Below are 9,496 nucleotides of genomic sequence, written 5' to 3'. Positions count from 1 at the left end.
CTCTATTTCAGCTTCCACTGAGCCAAAGAATGAACACTCAGGTAGGTACGCTCGGCTCAATGTGTCTGCTAACACCATATCTTTTCCTGGTAAGAAAACAACATCAACATCATACTTTTGAATACGCATCATCATTCTTTGTAGTATTTTGGGTGAACTCAATAGTGGCTTTCTCACTATGTTCTTTAAAGGTTTGTGGTCACTTTGTACAGTTACCTTGCGTCCATACGTGTACTGATGGAATTTCTCCAAACTGAAAATCATTGCTAAGAATTCCTTCTCAATTTGGGCATAGCCCTTCTCTGTCTGTGTGAGTGCTCTGCTTGCGAATGCTACGGGCTTACCCCTCTGGACAAGTGCTGCGCCCAAATCAGTGTCTGTATCCTTACACCATCCGCTGTCAGGAGATGTCCTATGCACGTAGTCTCTTTTTCCTTCTGCTTGAACTTGTCTACGTTCAGTTTCAGTTTTCATTGTGGTCTCGCTGTGCCATTTCTTGTGTCTCACCTTGTCCCGTAATCAGCACATCATCAGCAATGATGTACAGACCAGACAGATCCTCTAGCGCCTGTGTGAGCTTACGCTGAAAGACCTTTCATTTTACATGCCAGAAACCACTTTCACATCACATACTGTAAACACTTTTGTTTTAGCCAGATCTGGGAGAATGTCCTCAATTTTCTGCAATGGGAAGTGACTACGCTTCAGCGCCTTGTTCAAGGGTCTTGGATCAATGCATATCCGTAGCTTCCCATTCTGTTTTTGGACAACAACCATTCCATTGATCCAGTCTGTGTTGCATTCTACAGGTGTGATGATTCCTCTGTGCTGTAGGTCTTGAAGTTCAGCCTTCAGTGGTTTCATCATTGCTACTGGCACCCGCCTCTTTGGCAGCACAGTGTCATCAATCTCCAGCTTGTATTTTACTTCAAGGCAGCCATCACCCTTGAACACGTCAGCATACTCTGCTTGTATCTGCTCCATTGTCCATTGGCCCCTTGTAGTCTTAACTTCTGGCACTGTTGTAACTATGCTGTCAATTGCCATAATATTTTCGTAGTGCACTTTAATCAGCTGCATGCCCTCACTGGCCCTTTTGCCAAGCAATGGCACTGTATCTCCCTCATCCACAACTTGGAACTCCAACTGGTACAGCTTCTGGTATTTCTCAGCTTCAGTTTGCATTTTCCCAGTGGCTTAAGCTTGCTTTTGTACATCACTAGCACACTCTTTGTGTCTTCAATCTTTGTGTTTGAATCAAGCAGATCAATTGGAATTATATTACAAGTAGCACCACAGTCTATTTGAAATTTCACAGTCTGTTTTCCCAAAAGCATTCCAGCAAAAAGCTGTGTGTTCAGTCTTTTATCAGAATCTACTGAGCTCACTGTCTCAATCTCTTCTGCATTTTATCTATTATGTCCTTCATCTTCCAATCAGACTTTGCTGTCTCACCCATGAGCGTGTCCAACAGCTCTCTCCCGCTCTCACCGATGAGATAGCTGAAAAGTTTGACAGTTTTCTTATCGTCGTCGACCACGGTTAAGTCGGAATACAGTAGAAACTCTTCCCTCCAGATTTTCCATGACCTTGCGAGCAGTGCTGTAGTGGTAAAAATTAGAGGTGGGTAAACTATGAATTTTGTGATCGTACAGACCTCGACGTGATGCAACACGATGCGGAGCAACGCAACACAAAGCGCTGGCACTCTGTAATGCTGTCCTGGCTATATTGCATTATGTTATCAGTTAAAGTCATATACAATCAATGACAATGATTGGGCCTCATTCTCGACAGCAGTTGGGAAGACTTTCCGAAGGATTTCAGAAGGAACTCCACTTCGGAAACATTTATGAAAACATTTGCATTCTCGTTATTTTTTTCTTCTGTGCTTTCTTCTGAACTTCAGACAACTTTCAGAACTCGAAATAGCAGTCGTAACTCTGCCGTAATCTTCTCAAATGCGATTCCACGGGCCATCTTGTGGTTATTTCAGGAATCGTGTTGAGCAATGACTTTTGAAAAAACTCCGTATTACAGTAAAAGGGTTAACGGGCGAATTTGTGAGAACCCGTTGGTGATTGCGTTCACGTCAACTCTACAGACATCCTCGGATTAAAATAATTATGATAATAATAAATACGAGAATATTTGTATCATTAACAATTACGTTTCACATTTATAGTCATAATTATACGAGGTAGTGTTTATTGTTACACTAGGTCTATATGGCTCGTAGCTTGACTGTTCTCTCCCTTGTACGTCACTTTGGACAAAGGCCGCGTCTGCTAATGACTGGTTGTGAATGACATGAACACTGCAAATGTAAGTGAATAAATAAATAAACACTAAGCTCAATCTCTAAGACCTACGGCATGAATTTATTGCTATTTATACTACTACTGGTGGCCAGTCTTCACCCCTATGGTGGCCATTTCGAACGACAAGACGGACTACAATTTATACTCCTACTTGGGACCGGTCTTCACACCTATGGTGCCTATTTTTCGATTTAAAAAAAAAAGTGACTACTTAAATGTGTTTTACGGACTTCGGACGTTCAACGTTATACAATTTCTCCACCTTATTAATGAACACCTGTTACGAGGTGGATTCGGGAGATTGCGACAGCACACGTTTCTAAAATTGCGTCTCCTAATAAGGAGCTGGCAGGGCGTGTATGTATGCAAATCCACTTTCACGAGAACGCGCATCAATCTAAGAAGCTAATCGGAAGGAACCCAGCTGAGAAGACTTCGGCTGCTTATGAACACATTTTCAAGCGTGCGGGAATGCAGCGGAAGCGTTTCTCTTACGTTGTTTTTGCGAAGTCGTGTAAGAAACATTTCTGAAGAATTACAGAAAAAGGTCGAGAATGAGGCCCATTGTTTTTAATTTGAAGATGATTCAATTTCAAGTAACAGTAAAGAAAAGTATGTTGCTTTTATGTCCAGATATGTGGGTGGCATCTGCTTATCTGTTCTCAGACTGTGTCTTCAGTCTCAGATTCTTCTTTCTCTGCATCTCCCTCTACTTCAGATTCTAATTCAGATTATCCACTCTCCATCTCTCCTGTCCCTGTTTCTTCTCTTACTCCTTTCTTCCTACCTGTTTCTTCATCTCCTCCCTCTATTCCATCTTTCTCTGTCTCCCCTGTCTCTGTTTCTTCCTTCTCTGTTGGTCTTTTTTCATTTTCTCCCCTTTCCTCTTCTCCACTCTTTGGTTCTCCACTGCCATGATTTTGTTCTCTCACCAGCCCTCTCACTCTTTCTCCTCTCTCTATTTGACCTCCTGGTGTTTCCCCTCTCCCTGTGCTCTCTGCATCATTGCCTGAAAGAATATGTTTAATTTGTGGGGCTGAGAACACTGGTTAAGGAGCCTGTCAATAACACTGACAACATAAGTTAAAGGAATACTCATGTACTGCCTATGTCTTCATAAATAGCCTTTACAGCATGTTTTTTTTTCACATTGAGAACTGACTTGTTTTCAAATAATCCATGTTTTCAGTGTATTTCGTTTACAGGCTACTCTACACCTTTCATGACTTCAAATAACGCATTGATTAAGCATAGGCCTATTCAGTGAATCAACAGCTTTACGCCCTGCTCATGTTTCTATGCGAGAGCACGGAGGTGTCATCATGAAAGTAAAAAACTAATATATTTGACCTTGACCGCAAAAATGGAAGATTCTATAGCTAAGCTAAAACATTTCACTTAGCTATTTTAACTGGCTTGCACATAATCTGTCTACAATTTCTCAATGAATTAGCCTTATCTGCAGCGATATGCGTGAGGATAATTACTCCAGCATTTTCAACTGCTGAAAGAATTTACGTTTTATTAGGCCTATTTCGATGGAACCGGGAAGGCTGGCTTGTTACCTGCATCATCGTATTTGAAAGCACATTATTAATAGCGTTTGTCCCTGTCTTAATGCGATGTTGTGCGAAGCAAAACGACGTTTAAAAACGTGAATTAATCTTCTTCAGACTGACTTTGAATTTAAGGCTTTTTGCGGGCATCTGTGGGAGTGGGAGCACTTCAAAAATCGCCTGATATCCATGGCTAATTACCGGTAATCTTTTCCTAACAGGGTACTGTTCGGCGACGCTCGCTAAACGGTTTAGCGAGCTAGATTCCAGGCTAAAAAAAGAGAACGCCCCTTTATCGGGTTCGGCGAAGCAACTTCTGATAAATTACCATAGTAACATATCACTTAGCACTAACCTGCTCCAGGGCAGGCTAACCAAAGTTTAGCTGGCTAAACTTGACACACCCACGCCAAAAGTAGGGATCCCATTGAAAATTAGTCATATTATAGTTTGATTAGCATAGGAAGAGTTATTTGCGATCGCCAAGATCCCTTTTTCCATCATGATGAGTTTTTGTATGAGCGCTACCGATCCACCCGAAAAGGAATAATTAAAAGACCTTCTTGAGTAATGTATTGCAAAGCTAGTCGAACATTGAATGTCTTCACTTTTTTGCGAGTGGTAGCCTTCATTTTGTCAGCGATGCGGAGAACAAAGCACTCATAATTATAATTATATGACAGTGGTATTAGTATAGTTGAGACATGGGTACAGTTGATACACCCGAAATAACTTGCATGCGCAGCAATCCTGAGACGTGGTTTTTAGTTTGCACAGGAATACTAACGTTTTCTTTGATCCCAGGAAATTTGAGCACATAACCCATCTCCCTTACGGAGATATTGGCGAAAGTTGTTTTACCTATGTCATTGCAAACGTGTAGTTTTGCAAACGTGTCTAGTTTTTGTGCAGTAGGCCTAGTGAATAAAGTCTCAGTGTACTACACCATACATAGCATATCATTTTTGTAGAAAATTATTAAGATGGATGCATGATAAGAGAGAAATAATCCCAATTTATTTTCATTGCTTCAATTTATTGAATTTCTTATTAATACATTCACATTTAGTCATTTAGCAGACGGTTCTATTCAAAGCGATTTACAAGGAGATGTAAAACTAGATTTATTGCGGAGGTGAGGGGGGGGGGGGGGGTCAAACCAGTAATCTGCTGCATGCAAGCCATGAGCTCTAACCGCTGCACCAATCACATATTCCATACGGAAAAAGATATCACGTATTAGTCACCCTATAGACAGTTTCTAATATTACTCTCCTAACGTTGCAGTAGCTCTTCCCGCGAAACGCTTCTTTAACTGGTCAAGTCCGTGACCGCTGCCACCATGTTTAATTCTGCTCCTTTTCTCTTAAAGGAACTACAGAATTACAGCCCAACAGGGCAACTCTTTATTAACTTACAACCTTCGTGCATCTCTCACGTTCCACTCTTACTTCAGGTGTCACATTCCAACATGTCCGTGTGAACCCAATTACTATTGTAACACTACTTAGCCTGTCGGTTTAACTCCAACAAGCCACTCATTTTCCATAAACCTTAGCGACATCGATTATTTTGAGCATTTGGTATGATAGGCTATTTCCAATCTGACAAAACTGAGCACTTTGCCGCTTCCAGTAGTTGCATTGTTTACAAGAGCACATGACATCTGCATGTCAAAACTTCGTCAAGGAGGAGGGGGCGGGGTCATCTGCACGTGAAATACGTAGATGTTAAAACTTCGGGTTCATCCGTATGCCCCGCTGGCCAGAACCAGTATACACTACCCCGCCACCTCCCCTGCGACGAAGTGTCCTCCTTTTCACAAACTCAAATCTGTTCACCCTAGTTTATCCAGACCCCACCCAGCAAATGCCCTGAATGTAGGATGGCAGCGCTGGTGAAATTCCACTCCCACACTCCTGAAAAGGTTTTTATCTATTGAGGTTAAAGTTGCAGTCGGATGAGGAAAGAAACACACATCTAACATTGACAAGATCCTGACAATTAGACTAATATTACACTGTCATCTGATAGATTTTTACCTTTTTGGGTCAAATGTATTTTCTTGATTACATATAAAGGTCACTTGATTCACACGTCTCGTTTACCTGTATCCTTTTCAGTCCAGAATTTTTAACACCCACAAATGAATAATAATTTCCTCCAAATGCTTCTGACTGGGTGTGACTGGGACAGCTGGGAACCTCCCATCCTCATTCCAGAAACAGGAAGCTTGTGCTTGGGGAAGGTATAAAAACCTGCTCACCTGTCCTACAGACTTACTTGTCAGTTAAAGTCGCTGACTGACCCATGCCTCTCCTCATCGCAACACTTCTCTTTGCCCTGCACTGTCTGTTGCCGACTTCATGTGTGGGTATGTTCGTCTGACTGATGCATCCTGTTGTCCCATGTTTTCCATCTTTCCCTCCTCTGTCATACTACATCTGCCCCCCCCGCACCCCCCCCCCCCCCCCCCCCCCCGCCCCCATTTCTTTGTCTTGCAGCGTATAGCTGTGAGAATGCTCCTGGTAGACTGATGCAGATTGATGTAGGTGTTGGACAAGTGTTCGGGGTCAACAATGACGGCAACATCTACACAAGGTTTGGATCGTCATGGACACAGTTGCCAGGCAAACTGAAGCATGTCACCGTAGGACCTGCAGGAGTCTGGGGAGTCAGCGGAGCAAATGACATCTTTAAACTTGTTGGGACTAACTGGGTGAATGTACCTGGTAAGAATAACCTGAATGTCAAGTCAAATGTATTCATAAAGCACATTTAAAAACCGCTGACGCTGACCAATATGCAACTGTATGATTCCATAGGAATGTAAAAATGTGTGCCTTTATGATTCCATAGGAATGTAAAATAATGTGTGTCTAGTTGATGATGTCAACCCATATGGAGAAAGATTGTAAAATTCATATTCAGTATGTTCATTTTGATACAGTACATCTAATAATAACAGTGTGTTAACCCACATATTTATGGCTCCTTTCAGATACGGTAACAAAAAAAATTTAATGTTTGATCTATGACCTACCTGCACGATGAAGGACCTTGTACCATTTCTGTGTGAAATGTATGTGCAGGCTGTTCCCCCCATATGTGTCGTTCCAGTGTTGTACATGCCAAGTGGAATTCCAATAGGTTTTGTACAGACCTTTTCTATATGGGAACATGAGCAATCACAAGTTAATGTTTTTGTTCTGGACCAGGGCTCTTGAAGCAGATTGATGCTGGGGGAGACCAGTTTGTGGCAGGAGCCAATCATAAGGATACCCCCTTCTGTCTGCCAAAGAAGAACACAGTTGGCTACAGTGGAAGAAATAGTGCTATGAACTGGCACCAAATTCCTGGCAGCCTGAAGTACTACAGCTGCGGTCCTTATAGCTGCTGGGGTGTTAGCCGTAATGATACAATCTTTGTGAGGAAGGTAAGGCTGGGCTGAGCTGTCTGTGTAATAATTACTCATCAATAAATTAATTTAATATCAGCCTTTGTGTGTCCCTGTAGGAGGTGAACTCTTTTAATTGTCTGGGGGACGGTCACTGGCAGCCTGTTACTGGAGTCCTGTCCATGATCGAGGTGGGAAGTGACGGATCTGTCTATGGAGTGAATCTTTCAGGAGATGTGTACCGCAGGTTCGTCTTTACAAGCTCTTCTGTATGGGAAATGCACTTTTTCATTTTTTCAAAGCCACAAAGGTTGTTTTCATAATTGTGCTGTGTTTTACTCTCAACTGTAAATTGTTCCTTCATGACTAGAAGTGAAATGTCCTCATTACAGGGAGTCCACGTCTGCCTGTAAACCTGAAGGTACCAGCTGGACACACATTCCTCTCTACACTGGACAGGTGAAGCATGTGTCCTATGATCTGGGCCATCTCTGGGTCATCCTGAAGGATGAAACCATCTACGACTGCACTGACCTCTGAGCTCTGCTCTTCCACAGAGGCAGCCCTGCTGGTCAAACCCTGCAGCTTAATTACTTAATCAATTACGCACCATTTATTTTCACCCTTAATTATTTTCTGATCTTCTAAAACACACGCTATCAGAACCCGTCATAATAATTCTGTGATTCTGTTCTATTATCCAGTTGGGTTCATATGGAAAAACACACCTATTGTGCAGATTTTAAACAACAGTATCCAGACACTTCAAATATCCTGAAGTGATCCTATCATTGCATGATTGTATATCAGGTTGTATTTCCAGAACAGTTTGTCTTTAAAATAATCATAATCATTTCTATCTGTCTTCTTGTGACTTTGGTGATCAATAAAGCATATTGTACTCAAAAATCCCACAAATGTATACACACACACACACTCAACATGCATGTCACGCACACAATATATATAATAAAATTCTCTTTACAGAGTCCAGGGCCTGAACCCCCATAGAGCAAGCAAAGTGATGACAGGGGCAAGGGAAAACTCCATGTTAATCAGGAAGAAACCTTAAGCAGAACCACGTCACATAAGGAGGGCACGCACCATCTGCTGAAGCACAAAAGATAAAAAAAAAACTGTGTTTTGGCTGCGTTTTTCTGTGTCCAGCAAAAAACCACAGAGCATCATGCAAGCAAGTCATGTGACTGGTGAATCCAGATCAATCACACAGATTAGCATCCTTAAATGACATTGTGTAAATGATAGAGTATTCGTTTAAACACACTCTCGCTTCTCTGTCAAGGTCATGCATAATGCTATGCATTTGGGACAAACACACTCACACACACACACACACACACACACACACACACACACACACACACACACACACACACACACACACACACACACACACACACACACACACACACACACACACAGACACACACAGACACACACACACACACTCACTGGGGTGACTTTATGAGTCAAAGCAGGAAGATCCAAATATCACTGCAGAACTAGATTTCTGAACGATCAAACATTATTTGATTTATTATCATATCCACACAGCATACATCAATCTCAACATAATCGCAGTTATTACAGAGGTTACATGTGTTTTCCTCAGGTCACATGCAGATCAGATTGATGGCAACCAGACCAGGTTATCAAAAGATAACGGTAAAGGCCAGGTATTTAGCAGATGCTTTTATCCAAAGTGACCTACAGTCCACTTACAGCGATCGAGAATCAAGCCCTAGACACACCACCCGGTTATCAAAGGGTCACATGGAGAAGAGGACAGACAGGAAGACAGACAGGCCACAGACTTTCTGTGAGGCCGGCCCATCTAGACCTTTCACCATCCTGGGTTGAAGCTCATTGGCTGTGGAGCTGTGTCCAATCTCCAAAGGTGTAAAAATTTTCATTCTAGGCACCCAAACACAATGTCAGTTAAAGTTAATAAAGTTACTGATTTCACAAAATGGATATATAATTCCACAGTCTCAATCTCTCGCTGTGTGTGTGTGTGTGTGTGTGTGTGTGTGTGTGTGTGTGTGTGTGTGTGTGTGCACGCGTGCATGCATGTGCATGTCTTTGTATCCCGGCGAGAACAGCAGTCTTCTGCTTCTCCACAACAGATAGACCTTAAGTCACGATCTCTGAGGGCAGGCATTGAGCTTATCCCAAACCTGTCAGGACGGCAAACAGCGAGA

The 9,496-nt window shown here is 42.3% G+C and overlaps 1 protein-coding gene across 1 annotated transcript; it reads left to right on the top strand.

The window, feature by feature from the left end:
• Positions 1 to 6,413: 6,413 nt before the first annotated feature.
• Positions 6,414 to 7,814, top strand: LOC308369625 (fish-egg lectin-like; the record flags this gene model as incomplete). The annotated part of the gene is made up of 4 exons (XM_080844126.1): positions 6,414 to 6,609; positions 7,096 to 7,313; positions 7,394 to 7,521; positions 7,667 to 7,814. The coding sequence occupies 4 exons, from the start codon at positions 6,414 to 6,416 to the stop codon at positions 7,812 to 7,814; spliced, it is 690 nt and encodes a 229-aa protein (XP_080700252.1).
• Positions 7,815 to 9,496: the final 1,682 nt, after the last annotated feature.

This window comes from Sprattus sprattus (genome assembly GCF_963457725.1).
Source record: "Sprattus sprattus genome assembly, chromosome: 1".
In the NCBI taxonomy this organism is placed as follows: Eukaryota; Metazoa; Chordata; class Actinopteri; order Clupeiformes; family Clupeidae; genus Sprattus; species Sprattus sprattus.
This window is presented reverse-complemented; position numbering and strand designations above follow the sequence as displayed.